The sequence below is a fragment of the Microcaecilia unicolor genome, chromosome 6, assembly GCF_901765095.1.
Source record: "Microcaecilia unicolor chromosome 6, aMicUni1.1, whole genome shotgun sequence".
NCBI classification, from domain to species: domain Eukaryota; kingdom Metazoa; phylum Chordata; class Amphibia; order Gymnophiona; family Siphonopidae; genus Microcaecilia; species Microcaecilia unicolor.
This window is the reverse complement of record NC_044036.1, coordinates 39,425,502-39,444,373: the sequence shown is the minus strand read 5'-3', so window position 1 is coordinate 39,444,373 and position 18,872 is coordinate 39,425,502. Positions and strand designations below refer to the sequence as shown.

General features: G+C 41.6%; 1 protein-coding gene across 1 annotated transcript in view; it reads right to left on the bottom strand.

The window, feature by feature from the left end:
* The window catches only part of ATG4C (autophagy related 4C cysteine peptidase), a 66,721-nt gene extending 49,306 nt beyond the window's left edge, over positions 1-17,415 (bottom strand). Inside the window, 4 exon segments of the mRNA XM_030206723.1 lie at positions 8,569-8,652; positions 10,702-10,811; positions 16,962-17,062; positions 17,396-17,415. Coding sequence (XP_030062583.1) covers positions 8,569-8,652; positions 10,702-10,777 — 160 coding nt within the window. The 5' untranslated portion in view covers positions 10,778-10,811; positions 16,962-17,062; positions 17,396-17,415.
* Between the last annotated feature and the right edge of the window lie 1,457 nt (positions 17,416-18,872).

The following is an 18,872-nucleotide window of genomic DNA, read 5'->3' as shown; positions in this document are numbered from 1 at the left end:
GCCACGTCTAACACTATCTCTGGCAAGATGCACATTTCAAATCCGACATACTCTAATCACAAAATGGAAAATAAAATTGTTTTCACTACCTTTTGTTGTCTGATCATTGTATTTTTAAAATCATATTGTTATCAGGCTCTGGTTTCTGCTTATCTCTGTCTTTTCTTAATTTATTCACCAGGTTCTCCTCTCTATTTGACTTCTCTTCTCTCTCCAGGTTCACCATCCATCTTCCATTTCTGTGTCCCTATTGTCCCCCATGTTCAGCATCTCCCTTCTGTGTCCCTATACTTCCCTGTCCACTATATCCCCTATGCTCATATCCCAACATCCATCTTCACCTCTCTATCTACCTATCCTCTCCCCCTGCGTTGAACAACATTCTACTTAAATTGTGATCCATTTAGGAGCAGTGCAAGTACCTGTACAATGTATGTAAACCATCTCGACTCAAGCTCAAAAGAGACGGTATATCGAATAAACAAACAAAAAAAATTACCTCATCTATGAAATAGCACCAGATGTATGAACATGTCATTTTTACACATGTATGTGGCATATAAACTTTAGAAAACCATTTAGCTAAGTAAATAGGTACTTACCGTACTCGGTAAAATGGCCTTTTATTTAAAGCTTGACCTTTTTCAACTTTGCTAAAAGTGCACATGGGCTCTACTACACATGTATGTCTAATCATACCTAGGGTAGAGTGAGACAGGCAATACAGTATATGTAGGATTGCTTTTCAAATCAATATGGCTTATTTGCAGAAAACCTTTGACCACAAAAACTGGAGAGGCAAACCATGGACAACTTGGGTAGTTTCCTTTCAAAAATGAGATACCATTTCTACAAGAAAAAAAAGTGCACATGAGCTTTACAGCACCATCGCTAATGAACAGTGCTCCCAGTTTAGCCAAATGATTCTATGAGACCTCTGGATATTTTATTTCTGTTCCCAAATCACCCTGAAATGTGTAATGCAATTTTTTTCTCATTTAGTGTCTATGCATCTTAGCAAATGCTTCAATGTTCATCAAATCATCCAACTATCCTTCTCTATGGGCCCAAAGACATGTTATCATTACTTTCTCCTTCCCTGGTCAAGTATCGATACTCATTTTAATAGTATAGAGCTTACAACTACAGCTCTCCCTGTATTTCCTTTTTCTTAATTGAAAACAAACACTGTCAGCTCAACAGCTGGCATCTGCACGTGGCTGCAGTCAGCACTTTTCTTCTGCTCCCCCCCCCCCCCCGTCATATATGCTTTCCTGCAGCCAGCCAACAGCAATTCACCAAGGCCAGCTCCATGACCTTCCTCCTGCAAAGTGCCGCACTCTCTACTGCTCCACCCAGCATTTCTCCCACACCGCTCCCGTTCCTCGCAGCCAGCTGGCAGCGATTCACCAAGGCCAGTTCCATGGCCTTCCTCCTGCAAAGTGCCGCCCTCTCTACTGTTCCAGCCAGCACTCTCTTGCCCCCCACCCCAGGCCGGCTCAGTGACCTTCCTCTTGCCCAAGTGCCGCCTTCTCTACTGCAACTTCCTGTTTGATGCTAAGCAGGAAATTGCAGTAGAAGGTGGAACTTGACAGGAGGAAGGCCAAGGAGCTGGCCTGTGTGAATCGCCGATGCTGCCGACTGGCTGCAGGAAAGTGTTAAGTGACTCCAATACCCGAGTGGCACCCGTGGGGAGGACAGCAATTTATTTTACCGTGGGAACAAGGCTTTTTACCATTCCTGTGGGGCGGTAAAAAGTTTTGTTCCTGCTTCCGAGTGTTGCTGTTATCGCAGATTTACCATTGTATATTTGCGATAACGGTAACCATATCATTCTCTAGCGAGGCCTATAAAGCACATTAACAGCCTTGGTTCATGCCAATGCAGTAGCACTGAATGCTGTCACATGCCTGCAGTTCATTCTTCTGCTTTCAGGTAAAGGGAAAGTATCAAGCAGATTCTTGAGACTATCTGCTTAATTCTTCAGACTCGATTGGGGTGTCCTGGCTGCGGGGTCATCTAGAAGCAAAGAGATCTTAGATTCCCTACAAGAAGAATTGTTCTAGCAGTGGGTAACAGAACCGACGCGGGATGGAGCTGTTCTGGACCTGGTGCTTACGAATGGAGGGTACGTTTCTGACGTCAAGGTGGCAGACCATTTGGCATCTAGTGATCATCTTATGGTATGGTTCAATATTAAAACAGAAGAGAGAGCTCATTCGAGATTGAAGGTCCTGGATTTCACAGGAACTAACTTTGCCGAGATGGGGGAATTTCTCAGGAAACAGTTAGCGGGATGGGAACAGCTGAAGGATGTAGAATAGCAATGGACGAAACCGAAAGGAGCTATATTAAAGGCAACTAACCTTTATGTTAGAAAATTACATAAAAGTAAGAGGAAAAGAAGGTCTCTCTGGTACTAGTAGCTGAAAAGATAGGGGTAAGGAGGCTAGTCTTTGCACGTTATAAGACGACTCAGAAAGATGAAGAGGCTCAAAGCTGAGGGAGAGAAATATGTGGAAGATAAGGCTAAAGCTGAACTGCTTAATTATTTTAGCTCTGTGTTCACAAATGAAAATCCGGGGGTAGGGCTGCAGAAAACAAAGGCTAAAGGGGATGGATGTATGGTAGACCAAGACCCGTTTACGGAGGACTGCGTTTGTGAGGAGCTTGCCAAACTAAAAGTAGACAGAGCGATGGGGCCTGATGGGATACACCCGAGGGTGCTTAAGGAACTCGGAGAAGTTCTGTCGGCTCTGCTGAAGTACCTCTTCAATGCTTCCTTAGAAACTGGAGTGGTCCCGGTGGAATGGAGAAGGGCGGATATGGTTCCTTTGCACAAGAGTGGAAGTAAGTAGGAGGTTGGGAATTAAGACCTGTCAGTCTGACCTCAGTGGTGAGTAAACTAATGGAAACACTTCTAAAAGAGGAGGATTGTGAGATTTCTTGAACTAAATGGAATGCGGGACCTGAGGCAGCATGGCTTTACTAGTGGCAGGTCGTGTCAGACTAATCTGACTGTCTTCATCGACTGGGTGACCAAACAGTTGGATGTGGGAGGGACGCTTGATGTGGTATACTTGGATTTCAGCAAGCCTTTGACACGGTTCCGCACAGGCGACTGATAAATAAATTGAGTGCCCTCGGTATGGGACCTAGAGTAACTGATTGGGTTAAAAATTGGTTGAATGGTAGAGACAGAGGGTAGTGGTAAATGGAGCTTGCTCTGTAGAATAAGATGTCGTCAGTGGAGTACCACAGGGATCGGTCCTAGGGCCGGCTCTTTTTAATGTCTTTGTGAGCGATATTGCGGAAGGGCTGTCTGGTAAGGTTTGTCTCTTTGCGGATGATACTAAACTCTGCAACAGGGTGGACACCCTGGAGGATGTGAAGACATGAGGAAGGACCTAGTGAAGCTGGAGGACTGGACCGATATTTGGCAACTAAGATTTAATCCCAAAAAATGCAGGGTCATGCACTTGGGTTGCAAAACTCCGACTGAACAGTACAGTATAGGGGGAAGTGCTTCAGTGTACGAAGGAAGAGCGGGGGTGATTGTGTCTGATGACCTTAAAGCTTCCAAACAGATAGAAAAAGCGACAGACAAAGCCAGAAGGATGCTTGGGTACATAAAGAGAGGCATGGCCAGCAGGAAAAAGGAGGTGATAGTGCCGCTGTATAAGTCTCTAGTGAGGCCCCATTTGGAGTACTACTACTACTTAACATTTCTAGAGCGCTACTAGGGTTACGCAGCGCTGTACAAATTAAAGAAGGACGGTCCCTGCTCAAAGGAGCTTACAATCTAAAGAACGAAATGTCAAGTTGGGGCAGTCTAGATTTCCTGAGTAGAGGTGTAGTGGTTAGGTGACATTGAAGAGGTGGGCTTTGAGCAATGATTTCTGCCTCGCCTCACCCCATGCATGGAACGGACTCCCTGGAGTACTGTGTGCAGTTCTGGAGACCGCACCTACGGAAAGATATAAACAGGATGGAGTTGGTCCAGAGGGCGGCTACGAAATTAGTAAGCGGTCTTGAATGCAAAAATTATAGGGACAGGCTTATGAACCTCAACATGTATATGCTGGAAGAGAGGAGGGAGAGAGGAGACATGATAGAAACGTCTAAATATCTCAAGGGCATTTATGTACAGGAAGAGAGCCTTTTTCAAATGAAAAGAGCTCTGGAATGAGGGGGCATATGACAAAGTTAAGAGGAAATAGGCTTAGGAGTAACCTAAGGAAGTACTATTTCACAGAAAGGGTGGTGGAGGCATGGAATGGCCTCTCGGTGGAGGTGGTGGAGTCTAGGACTGTTCCAGAATTTAAAAAGGCATGGGATAAGCATGTGGGATCGCTTAGGAACAGGAAGAATTAGGGGTTACAGAGGATGGGCAGACTCATATGGCCTTTATCTGCCGTCATGACTCTGTTTCTATAACGCGTGCTCCTTTACTTTATTTTTTCCTTTCTGGAATTATTCCAGTGTCTTCATTTTCTTGATCCTAATGTTTATTTCTTACTAGTTGGAAACCTGTGAAATGAACATTATAGATTTTTCTTAGGTTGAATGGCAAACTGACCTCAAGTCTCATTCAATAAACGACTACATGACAAGTGCTGATCTGTAAATAATGTGAAGCACGTGACTCAAAACAGGGTGACAGGTGGAGTTTGTTCACTTCCAATGGCTCTGCTCTGAGGTTAGAAACCTCAGTTGCATGTCCTCTGCCCACACTTTAGAGGAAAACAAAAATCCAGCAATACAACTGTGACATGCACCTGTAGTTCTAAGGTTGGTTTTATAGTGTTTTAGAAATGAGTTGACAGAGGCATGTTACTGAATTTGTATGTGGAGAGTTATTTTATGTCTGTAATAAATTGTGTACATTTATATTGTACCCTGCTTAGGATTTTAAATGGTGCAGGTAATACATTTTTAAATACATTTTTAAAATAAATAACCATTCAATCTTACTAATGCAATCAATGAGAGCACACAAATGACAGAGCCCTGCTATTTATGTCCAAATGATACTTCATATATACTGTAGTTTTAAGGGGTTCTACCCTCCCCCCCCCCCCCATCCAGTGAAAAATGTTTGAAAAGGTCAGCTTAGTTTGTGATTTTTTTTTTTTTTTTTTTGAAACACACAAAATCTTTTATTATTTATTTTTTACAATTCTGTTTTTCAAAAATCTTCCTTCGAAGTCCACTCTAATATTTCAATATTCCAGTGTACAAAAAGATGCTCTGATTCCGCAGCTGACCACTGGGGGATTACGGCATGATACCTCTTTAATCCCCCAGTGGTTGTTGTCCCCCTCCCTCTCTACTGAAAATGATACTGAAAGGGGATGCCAGGCTCTATGACAGCTCCAGATATCATAGACATTCTTAGCAACCTAGCGGTTAGTGTACTGGACTTTATACCAAGGGACCCAGGTTCAACTCCCATTTTAACATCTTTTTTTTTAAATTATTGTAAGCCCTCCAAACAGAAAAATATGCTGGGCACACATCTCACATATTTTCAAATGAGAGAGCCTGACATATTTCCTGTTGGAAAATACACACAGGATGGATGTCCGTTTTGGCTGTTATGAGCTGGACTTCTCTATTCTGACTTGCACCTCCTTTCAAAAATGTCTCTCTATATCTCAAAACTATATTTTTAAAATTCTTATTTCCAAACCTATAAAGGTATTTCCCTGATCTCTCCTGCGTTCTTCTATCTCTGGCACTTGTCACCCAACCTCTGTAAAGTGAAGCAGGCCCACCAGCGTATGCAGAAAAGGCCTGGTTTTGGTTTTTTTAAGGCAGAAATAAGGTCCCTTCTCTACCCTAAAAAAATGTTCTTAGTTTATTTTGTTGAAGTAGCTCCAACGATCTTAGTGGATCCAGCAACAAAAAGAACGCAAGTAACAAAATCCCTCCTGTCAGTACCCTTCTCCACCACTGCCAACTCCAGGCTCCGCCCCTTCTGCCTCGCCTCACCCCATGCCTGGAATAATCTCCCTGAGCCCATACACCATGCCCCCTCCCTGCCCATCTTCAAAGCCTTGCTCAAAACCCACCTCTTCAATGTCGCCTTCGGCACCTAACCATAATACCTCTATGTCAGGAAGTATTTTTTCACGGAGAGGGTGGTGGATGCTTGGAATGCCCTCCCGCGGGAGGTGGTGGAGATGAAAACGGTAACGGAATTCAAACATGCGTGGGATATGCATAAAGAAATCCTGTGCAGTAGGAATGGATCCTCAGAAGCTTAGCCGAAATTGGGTGGCGGAGCAGGTGGGGGAAGAGAGATTGGTGGTTGGGAGGCGAGGATAGTGGAGGGCAGACTTATACAGTCTGTGCCAGAGCCGGTGATGGGAGGCGGGACTGGTGGTTGGGAGGCGGGAAATACTGCTGGGCAGACTTGTACGGTCTGTGCCCTGAAAAAGGCAGGTACAAATCAAGGTAAGGTATACACATATGAGTTTATCTTGTTGGGCAGACTGGATGGACCATGCAGGTCTTTTTCTGCCGTCATCTACTATGTTACTATGGTACTATTCAGGAAACCTGGACTGCCCCTACTTGACATTTCGCCCTTTAGATTGTAAGCTCCTTGGAGCAGGGACTGTCCTTTATGTCAATCCTTTATGTTAATCTGTACAGCGCTGCGTAACCCTAGTAGCGCTCTAGAAATGTTAAGAAGTAGTAGTAGTAGGATTCTTGCACCCCAGATTTGACATGGAAGGGCAGACTAAAAACATAAAAATAAAGGATCCAGATCCAAGATGGCTGCTTGACCAGACACGTTTACGGGAGCTCCTGAAACGTACCGTTGTGGGTCGGCAATACGGTGCGCTCCCCAAAAGTAATGGGGAAGAGGAAAGGTAAAACTGCTGCCCCTGCCTCCCTGAGCGCAGCTGGAATACCCACCATGTCTCAATCTAAGCTGGAAAGTTTCGGAATCCGGTTACTGGGAACGCCGGTTCAAGCCTCTGGTAGCTCCATGACGCCAACGTTGGAGCGCAGCACAGAGGGCGCTACATTGAGCATTCCTTCTGGTTTGACTCCTCCGCAACCTGGAAGGATTAGCGGAGCTGAAGGAGAGTCGTTTGAGGGAGCGTCCGAAGTTGGCGACTTTCCAACGACTGGGGGAGGACCAGCTTTCGCCTCTACACCAGGTACTTTAACAACTGAAGGGGGCTATTTACCCCCAGCTGTAATCCAAGGGGAAATATCTCCTGGATTAGGAAGAGGTATGTTAAAGCCGGAAAAAGTTACTATGGACACTCTCTGGGAGGCCATTCAAGGGGTGAATGCATCTCTTCAGCAAATATTTAATCATACCCAGATGGAAATAAATCATTTAAAAGCTACTGAATTACAGATTTCCACTAGAGTTGAAAAGTTTTCATCTAAAATGGAAAATGTGGATTCTGAAATAAAAACTCTGCAAACTACAGTGGTCTCTGTAATTAAAGAAAACAAAGTCCAGGCACGTAAAATAGAATATATGGAAAATCAGCTTAGAAGATGCAATTTAAGATTTTTGAATTTCCCATTTTCTCCATTTATTACATCTATTGAACTTTTGAAAAAATATTTCTTCGAGATACTGGATATTCCCACGGAAACTCACTCATTTTTTAAGGACTAGAACAGTTTATCTTAAAAAATTAGTGAAATCAACAAATGCTGTTCCAGAATCTCCACAGAATGACTCGACTGATTTTCTTGAAAGATCTGAAATTTCAGATCGAGCTACGTTGCTTGCTACTTTTGCCCTGGAATCGGATAAAAATTTGGTATTGCGTACTTATTTCCAGAAAATGAATGCTGTCTTTATGGGTGCTAAAATTCAGATTTTCCCTGATCTTTCAAAAGAATCCCAAGCCAGGAGGAAGGAAATGATGGTTTTTAAACCAAAAATCCTTTCACTTGGTGGTACGTTTCTAGTTAAATTTCCCTGTAAGTGTATGATTACTTTGCATGGAGTTAATTATCTTTTTACGTGCCCTAAAAGACTACAAGAATTTGTGGCTGCTCGAGAGAATGTAAAAGATACCCCTGGAATGGAATCTCCTGGTTAAATGTGCTGACTAGGCTGCTTGATTCCAAATTCCTACTGGTCAATGATTTAAGTCGATTAAGTTTATTGCTGTGTATTTTATACATGGATATATTTCCTTTCTTGGATTCTCCCCATTGTGGACAAATTATTTTGGTGATTTTTCCTTATTTTTATATATAGTATAATTGGATTGTATAGAATATTGTGAATTCCATGCATTTTGATGTAATATCATCTTTATGTAATAAAATGAAAATTATAAAAAAAAAATAAAAATAAATAAAGGATCTAGAAAAGGAAAAATCTGCCATCATTTTAACATTCAACTGAATTATGTAACTACTGCATAACATCCTCTTAGAAAGATCAGAGGGGATATCAGATACTTGGTAATGAAAATTGGCTAAGTTTTCTTCATATCACTATTTGCCACAATAACTGTGAGGTTACTAAATAGATGTTATTGTTATAAACAAGCTTAGAATAAAAACTCGTATAGTTACCTTCAGACTTGAAATGATAACATTTTCCCAACAAGAAAACAGGGGAATTTCTGCTGAAATAGGTCTTTGTTTTCAACACCCAGCCTAAAGAGATTCAAAGGGAACAAAGCGTTCTGTGATAAAACTCAGACAATGCAGCATTTTCAAAGGCAATCTGATGGTGTTTCTAGTCAAGTTTCAGTCAGGAGGCATAAAACAGAAGCTCTTTGTTTACTTCACATCAAAGGACACTTGGGAAAGATAACATCTAAAGAAATTAGGTCTGAAAGAGCCATTAAACAGTTATTTGACATAACAGAATCCTTTATTCAAGCCTACAAAATGATCTAATGTATTTGACACCAATACAGAAGAAAAAGTAAACAGACAAAATATATCATGTGCTGCTTTAGGAGAAATCACTGGCTCTCAAACTAAGGGCCTAGAATTAGTCAAGTGGGTAAGGAAATAAAGTCTCATTGTCATCAGTCAACAACAACCAAAAAAAAAGTATTAATCCTAGAAAAATATTCTGTCACATTTCTAAACATCTCACTACATTTAAAGCATTTAGCCGACGGATCGTATATTTTGAATTATGATGTCACTTAGTTCTCTAGAAGGTCCTGTCATTTCACTGTAGTTTATAACAGGGTCCCAAGTGAACATTAATGACAAAATTCAACCCCCCCCCCCCAAATTGATCAGTTAGAAAAACAAAAGTTTTTGAAAATCTGAAACATATTACCTAACTTTTGTCCACCCCACCAAGTCCAGAGTAATATAAAACTGAACTCAGATAACAGTTAATAAAATGTCACATTTATTTTATTTTTCATTTAAAACATTTACATACCACTTTCCCAAGACTCAAATATGTTCAAAGCCGTTGACAAAATAAAACATAATACATCAAATGATATATAAATATATACTACAAATACACCATATACTAGAACATTTAACTATAAAATTAAAGCATCTCATAAACACGACTGCAACTAATAATTTAAATAACCTAATTAGTAGGAAAACAGCAAGCAGCCTAAGCATCTGCAGCCCAACTAAACTCCAAACAACCTTATTCCCTGTTCTTTCTGGGAAAATAAAAGCACCTTCAATTGTTTCTGAAACTTAGAACAGCAAGTTTCCATCTGCACTTCATATGTGTTTTTTTTCTTTTTCTAAAGCTTCAGGATAACCACTAAGACAGCAGACATCCATTGAACCATCGGTACTCTAAGGATGCATCTAAACTAGGTAATTTAGTCTAGTCAAGTTTTTTTTGTGCTTGCTTAACCACATTTCAAGTCTACTCATCAAGGCGGCACACAAGAAAGAGAAAGGTTCAACTAAAACATCTAACATTTAAATTACAAAAAAACTACAAGGAGTCAAAAGAAGCAGCAGGACAAACTTGCAAAAAGGGAAGTATTAGTAAAAGAACCAAACAATGACTGAGCTCCACTTCACGTACCCCAGTGCCTTATAGACCAACTTAAAAACAAAATTTCAGCCTCTGTTTAAATCTCAGAAAAGCAGCATCCTTGCTAAAAATAAGCATGCGCTAAACCCTAGAGACACATATATATTCCTATGGGCGTCTCCAGCATTTAGTGCGCACTAAAACACTACCCCCCCCCCCCCCTTAGTAAGCATTCCACTGAGAGGGTACCACAAAAATAACCATTATATCTACCTCAGCAGCACAATATGAGACAATATGTTTTTCACAGGGATTTATCTAAGATTTGTTATGTCTAGGAGTATAATGTTTCTACACTTTGAAATCCACCACAGTTCCTGCAGTTACAGAGAAAGTCCACCAAGTACAAAACAGTTCATCAACTCTGTAGAAGCAAATAATGAAATACCCAGTGCACCTCAATGTAAATCACCTTGAACTACTACTCCAAAGGTGTGAGCAAAATCTAAATACATTTTTTTAAAAGGTGGCTAATTATTGCTATGCGATCCATTTTTATCATTTCATACTGTACATACATTGCATGTACACTTAAGATATTTGTGCTATTTATTTTTACGTTAGTATTTTCCTTCCATTTAACTGCTTTATTAGAGAACAGTTATACTGTGAAAAATGGTTTGAAAAATTACTTGATATTTGGCTAGTGATGAAATAATTTAACTCACTGTATTTCATATTACGCCATGCAGACTTAAATTTTGACTTTAACTTTTCTACTTCATCTGTCCCAGAGGCATCCATCTTTGCTTTCTGTGGTGAAAGCCATCACTTGCTTCTGTAACAAAAATTTTCCTCACTTGAGAAAGATATGAATATGGCAATATATTCTACAACAATATCAGCGCTCAGAAACAAGTCTCTTACATTTAGCTATTTTACGCCTATATTTACTAACAGGCTCATTTTTGAAAGAGAAGGACGCCCATCTTTCGACACAAATCAGAAGATGGGCGTCCTTCTCCCAGGGTTGTCCAAATCGGTATAATCGAAAGCCGATTTTAGACAACCCCAACTGCTTTCCGTCGCAGGGACGGCCAAAGTTCAAGGGGGCGTATCGGAGGCATAGGTAAAGCGGGACTTGGGCGTGCCTCAACCCATAATGAAAAAAAAAATGGCGTCCCTGACAAGCACTTGGACGACTTTACCTAGTCCTGTTTTTCTTACGACCAAGGCACAAAAAGGTGGCCAAAATGACCAGATGACCACTGGAAAGAATTGGGAATGACCTCCCCTTACTCCCCCAGTGTTCACTAACCCCCTCCCACTCTCAAAAAACATCTTTAAAATTATTTCATGCCAGCCTCAAATGTCATACTCAGGTCCATCACAGCAGTATGCAGGTACCTGGAGCAGTTTTAGTGGGTGCAGTGCACTTCAGACAGGGGGACCCAAGCCCATCCCCCTCCCTGTTACGTTTGTGGAGGAAACAGCGAGACCTCCCAAACCCACCAGAAACCCACTGTACCCACATCTCTGTGCCCCCTTCACCCATAAGGGCTATGGTAGTGGTGTACAGTTGTGGGTAGTGGGTTTTTTTTTTTTCGGGGGGGGGGTTGGGGGGCTCAGCAGACAAGATAAGGGAGCTATGTTCCTGGGAGCATTTTATGAAGAGCACTGCAGTGCCCCCTAGGGTGCCCGGTTGGAGTCCTAGCATGTGAGGGGGACCAGTGCACTACAAATGCTGGCTCTTCCCACGACCAAAGGGCTTGCATTTGGACGTTTCTGAGATGGGCATCCTTGGTTTCCATTATCGCTGAAAATCAGAAATGACCAAGTCTAGGGACGACTATCTCTAAGGACGACCTAAATTTCAAGATTTGGGCGTCCCCGACCGTATTATTGAAACAAAAGATGGACGTCCATCTTGTTTCAATGATATGGGTTTCCCCACCCCTCCATCGGAACGTTTTGCGAGAACATCCTCAACATAACTTGGGCGTCCCTTTTGATTATGCCCCTCTAAGCGGCGCTATGGGTACATTAGCGTTTTTAACACGCGTAAATGGTTTACACGCATTAAATGCTAACACGCCCATAAAAATGTATAAGCGCGTTAGTGTTTAACACGCCGTAAATTTACAGGCGCGTTAAAAATGCTAGCACACCTTAGTAAACATATCCCATAGTCTCTTAATTTTTAGTCTCTTAATAAATGACCCCAAGACAATTCTGTTAAGCATTAGTGTGTGCTAAAGCAGTTAATGCACATTAGCCACCACAAAGCCCATAAGAATAACATGGGCCTTCTAGTATAACCAGTGCTTTTTTTGTAGAAAAAAAGGTGCCGGTACTCATTGTGGGCGGGGTCACCACATATGGCACCACCCTTATTATAGCCACACCCACATTAGCCACACCCCTTATACCAGCCATGGCACATATAAACAGACATCATTGAAAATATTATACTAGTATAGGAGAAAAAAATAATGTGATTTTTTTTCATTATAAATAATTTATGTAAGCTGTTACAGCTCCAGTATAGCCAGTGCAAAATAAGACAAATTCCAAACACTAAAATGAAAATAAAATGATTTTTTCTACCTTTGTTGTCTGGTGACTTTGTTTTTCTATCCATATTGGTCCCAGTCTCTGATTCTGCTGCTATCAGTTCTCTTAACTCCGTTTCCAGGGCTTCCTTTCCATTTATTTCTTTACTTTCCTCCTTTCTTCTTTTGTTGCCCTGCATCCATAAGTAAAAGCTGGGTCCTCCTCCATGGAATTGACTAGAGGAGGTATAACATGGATCCAGCTTTTGCCTATTTTCTCCATCCATGTGTAGTTTTTCCTCCTCTTCCCTTTCCCTCATCTCCATCCATGTGCATCTTCTTTTTTCTTTCCTCCCCTCCATTCATGTCCAGCATTTCTCATCTCTCTTCCCTCCTCTGTATCCATATAAAGCAATAATTCTCTCTCCCCTCTCCTCCATCCAAGTCAGCATTTCTCCTCTCTCCTAGCCAACTCCTCCATCCATCCATGTCCAGCAATTCTCCTCTATCTCCTGCTCTCCTCTCCATCCATTTCTAGCATCTCCTCTCTCCCCTCCATGTCCAGCAATTCTCTCTTCCCTGCCCTCCCCTCCATGTCCAGCAATTCTCTCATCCCTGTCCTCCGCTCCCCATCCAGCGATTCTCCTCTCTCCCCTCCATGTCCAGCAATTATCTCATCCCTGCTCTCCCATCAATGTCCAGCAATTCTCTCTCCCCTGCCCTTCCCTCCCATCCCATGTCCAGCAGTTCTCTCTCCCCTGCCCTTCCCTCCCATCCCATGTCCAGCAATTCTCTCTCCCCTGCCCTTCCCTCCCATCCCATGTCCAGCAATTCTCTCTCCCCTGCCCTTCCCTCCCATTATTTCCAGCGATTCTCCGCCTCTACCCTGCCCTCCCATCGACGTGCAGCGATTCTCCGTCTCTCCCCTGCCCTCACCTCTCCCATATCCAGCGATTCTCCATCTCTCCCCTGCCCTCACCTCTCCCATATCCAGCGATTCTTCGTCCCCCAGCCGTCCTCCTTCACTGCCTGCCAGCCAGCGTCGGACTCAGAGGCGAACGGTGCAGGCAGCAATTGGCTGGCAGCGTCGTAGCTTCCCTCTGCAAGTCCCGCCTACAACTTCCTGTTTACGCATAGGCGAGACTTGCAGAGGGAAGCTACGACGCTGCCAGCCTGTCTTACATCACAATCACTTTCCATCAGCACAGCCTGGGAGAAGGATTTCCCCAGGCTAATCAAACTGTTAATCTTGGGCCAGACAGTGCAAGAGAAGCCAAAACGACATGCAGAAAGTGTGCTCTCCCTTTCAGCAGAACCCTAGGGCACATTTGTACAGCGATGATAAAACCCAACAAAACTTATACTCAAAAATATAAACCGAGATAATATTTTTCCACTAAAAAAAGGGGGGGGGGGAATGTTAACTTGAATAAAAACTAAGGATTTGTATTCCAGCATTCCCTCACTCCCCACCTCCAACATGGTGTCCAGCATTCCTCCCCTTCTCTCCCTCCCTCTCTGGGTCGGCTAACACAAAAAAAACTTCCCATTTCAGAGGGAGTGGGAGCCAGTAGGACTTGAGCAGCAGACTGCAATCTATCTATTTTTTGTATAGTATTTGGAAAAAAACATACAATATACCAAATGCAGACAAAAAAACCACACACCCCCAATAGAAAAACATAGCAACAGTGATGTCGTCGTTTTTTCAATGACTGCCAATTAAACCATCAAACCTCCCACCTGCACAACTATCTAACCAAGGCACTCCAGCAAAATAAGAGCAAGATGGGATCGTTCTTCATGATTCAGGTCAAAACAACCTCTATGTCGATCAGTCAATTGTAGTCGTTTGTACTTTGCTTGCAATAAAGAATTGTTTCTTTACAGACGTCTCCTCCGATTTTTCAGAAGAGCCTACCTTTCCTACTTCTTGCTCCTGATCAGTCAATTGTTCCATATCCTGGAGAAGTCAGGGGGCATTTTTGATCGGTATGTTCATTTTTCATATGTCTGCCATTTTAAGTTATATCTCCAAGTGACCTATATATAATGCAACAATTTTATCCCTTTTATGATTGGATTTGCATCAGCATTTTTACTTTTATTTATAATAGTTCCTTATATGTAGGAATGTCATATTATTTCTATGGATCAGTTTATTATATTATTTTTAACATTTTTGTTCTGTTGTATGCTATATCATTTTATATAAACAAATATTACAATGGATTGATATAATACACTTGTGCCATGAATATATAGAGATTTTTTCTGAGATATGTTTTTATACAGTTTTTCAAATAATTTTTTTTATTATTAATTTGTATTACTTCTAATCTCTCATTATCTCTGATGTATCAGTGGATTTATTATAATAGTTATACAATAATTTTCATTTTATCGAATTACATCTACTCTATTAATTTAATATATCGAATGTGTAATTTTACATTTTTGTATATATGTTGTTTGTTTTGATTTTTAAACTTCTTTATATATCTTGTCTATTTTGATTTTTATGTATTAAATTTAATTAAATGTTATTTTCTAGACCCCTGATGAAGGCTTTTTTAAAAGCCGAAACATAGACCGTGTAGGGTCTAAATAAAATTGCTTATTGAAGCATCTTACCCTGAGTTTGGACTGATCTCTTGAAGTTGGTTTCTTTTCCACTTTCTTTTGTGCTGTTGAATTTTGTGGATATTGTGAACCCCTTTTTGCTTTGCGGTTGCTGACCAAAGGACAGGACACCAGGATGGGTTTTCCCAAGTAGAAATTTTCCATATACATAGTGGAGGTAGTGCATGCAAATCTGTGGATATCCTGAAAACCTGACTGGCTGGGGTGCCTCCAGGATCAGGTTTGGGAACCACTGCCCTAGACTCTACGCTTAGGGTACTGGGTGTATTAATTGACAGTCACTTCACATTGAAGCCTCAGTTTTCCTCAGTAGTGAAAAAAATCCTTCAGGTCTCTTTGGAAGCTGAAGAGAACCAGATCATATTTCTCAACAGACATCTTTAAACTGCTAGTTCAATCCTTGGTTTTAACTCCATATATGCTGGATATAAGAAGGATGTCCTAAAAAACAAAAGCTACAAACGGCCCAGAATACTCCAGCTAGGCTTGTCCTCAAGGTATCACGTTTTGATAGAGCCACTCCATTATTATGTAAGTTGCACTGGTTGCCCATTAAAGTTAGGATTATTTTTAAACTATGTGTTTTTGTCTTTCAAATATTATATGGCATGACACAAGAGGGTGCGTTATAAGTCGGTTCACTCTGCTGACTAGATACGAGGGTGCTAAGTGGTGGAATTCACTGCCAATGGCAATCGAGGGTCAGCCTGATTACTTGGTATTTCATAAAAGACTGAAAAACTCTCCTCTTTGAGAGGTTTCTATTCACTGATTGAGTACCTTGTATTGTAACATAATAAGTGACAGCAGATAAAGACCTGAATGGTCCATCCAGTCTGTCCAACAAATTTAAATCAAGAATGAACATACTACATGGTCTTTCTTTGGTGCTTCTGTGACATAGAGCACAAAAGTCCACCTAGTTCTGTCATATTCCAACTACTGGAGTTGCCATCAAAGCCCACTCCAGCCTATCAAAATCCATCTTGTCATTTGCTGGACAAAGACCGTAAAAGTCTGCCCGGCACTGTCCTCACGTTCCAAATTACTGAGGTTTCCGTCAAAGCTTTCTCTAGCCCATCCTAAACCAGACTGCTATAAGTGGGACTCAAACCGTACAAGCCAGCCCAGCACAGGCCTTAGTTGATGCAGCCAGAGTCGCTATCTAAGCGCCATTTGACATACAAACACAAATGCAACCCTTTAAGTTTTGTTTTTTATACCAGTCATTTTCTAATTAGAGATCTTCTATGTTTATCCCATGCCTTTTTGAATTCTGCACACATTTTTTTTATCCCACCACCTCCCTTGGGAGGACATTCCAGGCATCAACCACCCTCTCCGTGAAAAATAATTTTCTGACATTACTCCTAAGTCTACCACCCGCAACCTCAATTCATGTCCTCTGGTTTTACTACTTTCCCTTCTGTGGAAAATATTTGTTTCTATATTAATACTTTCAAGTACTTAAACGTCTGTATCATATCTTCCCTGTCCCTCCTCTCTTCTAGAGTATACATATTAAGGTCTTCCAGTCTCTTCTTATATGACCTTTGGGAAGAGACTGGAAGACCTGAATATGTATTGCAGATTGCAACTGGCCATCAATGGTCTATATTTGATGTTTATGGCTTTGTAAACCTTGTCTGTTGTTTATTTACTGTTAGCCACATTGAACTCAAGTATGTTCGGGATAATATGGGGTATAATTGTTACATTCTAGAACATAGTATTCTAATGTAAGAAAAAAATTTGGGTTCAAGACAGATTTCTTCAAATCAAACCGATCATACCTAGCAATCCAGCCGACTCCTACCAATGAACAGCCTTCTGTCAGTATCCACAGGTGAAGAAATGATCAGGTGTGGTTCAAAATAACGCTGCATTTAATTATCTAGAAGGGAAAAAAACCAGTCTGTAAGAAAGAATTAGGACCTGCACAAAAAGCAAAGTGAATGATTTGTAATTTTGAAAAAGTAATCTTTGAACAAAGATGAACATTCCATTGTATTTTCAGATATAGTTTATGCAACTTGAAGAATATTGTTTTAGTCACTAATCCACTTGCACAAATTACAAAAATTTCTAACACCAGAAGCCCCAAGATCTAAAGTTATATAACCTAGAAAAGAGAATGAAAAGGGGTACGTGAGAAACTGCGCTAGAAAAATATTTTAAAAATGTGTGCTTTAGTCAAGAATTGTTAGGAAATGTTTTTGTTTGCTACCTTTTTCCTCTCTTTTCAGATGCTCCACTAAGAAGTTCTTCAGCTAAAGGTTGGCACTGCACACAGTGCTGTCCAGAGTAGAAAGCTGCATAGGAACGGGGGATGGTAAAATTAAGCCTAGAGACTTGTTGGTTATGGCCGTCTACCTGCATGTAGAGATAGAAAAGCAGAGCTCTGCCATATAATACCCTGTGCAGTAGCCACCTCTTCAGTATAAACGATACCCAAGCAGGAAAACTGAATCAAATTGCAAACGAATTCCTCTCTCAAGAAAACCAGAACACCAACCACCTACTACTACTACTTATTTCTAAAGCGCTACTAGACGTACGCAGCGCTGTACACTTGAACATGAAGAGACAGTCCCTGCTCGACAGAGCTTACAATCTAATTAGGACAGACAGAACAAACAAGAAATAAGGGAATATTAAAGTGAGGATGATAAAATAAGGGTTCTGAACAAAGTGAATAAGGGTTAGGAGTTAAAAGCAGCATCAAAAAGGTGCGCTTTTAGCTTAGATTTGAAGCCGGCCAGAGATGGAGCTTGACGTTCCGGCTCAGGAAGTCTATTCCAGGCATATGGTGCAGCAAGATAAAAGGAACGGAGTCTGGAGTTAGCAGTGGAGAAGGGTGCAGATAAGAGAGATTTACCCAGTGAACGGAGTTCCCGGGGAGGAATGTAGGGAGAGATGAGAATGGAGAGGTACTGAGGAGCTGCAGAGTGAATGCACTTATAGGTCAATAAGAGGAGTTTGAACTGTATGCAGAAACGGATAGGAAGCCAGTGAAGTGACTTGAGGAGAGGGCTAATATGAGCATAGCGACACTGGATGAATATTAGTCATGCAGCAGAATTTTGAACAGATTGAAGAGGAGAGAGATGGCTAAGTGGGAGACCTGTGAGAAGCAAGTTGCAATAGTCTAAGCGAGAGGTGATAAGAGTGTGGTTGAGGGTTCTGGTAGTGTGCTCAGAAAGGAAAGGGCGAATTTTGCTGATATTATAGAGAAAGAAACGACAGGTTTTAGCAGTCTGCTGAATATGTGCAGAGAAGGAGAGGGAGGAGTCAAAGATGACCCCAAGGTTACGAGCTGATGGGACAGGAAGGATGAGAGTATTACCCACAGAAATAGAGAATGGGGGAGGAGGAGAGGTTGGTTTAGGGGGAAAGATGAGAAGCTCAGTCTTGGTCATGTTTAGTTTCAGATGGCGCTGAGACATCCAGGCAGCAACGTCAGATAGGCAGGCTGATACTTTGGCCTGGGTTTCGGCTGAGATTTCTGGTGTGGAGAGGTAGATCTGGGAGTCATCAGCGTAAAGATGAAACTGAAAACCATGGGATGAGATCAGAGTACCAAGGGAAGAAGTATAGATGGAGAAAAAAAGAGGTCCCAGGAAAGATCCCTGAGGTACACCAACTGACAGTGGGATAGAAGTAGAGGAGGATCTACTAGAGTATACACTAAAGGTACGCTGGGA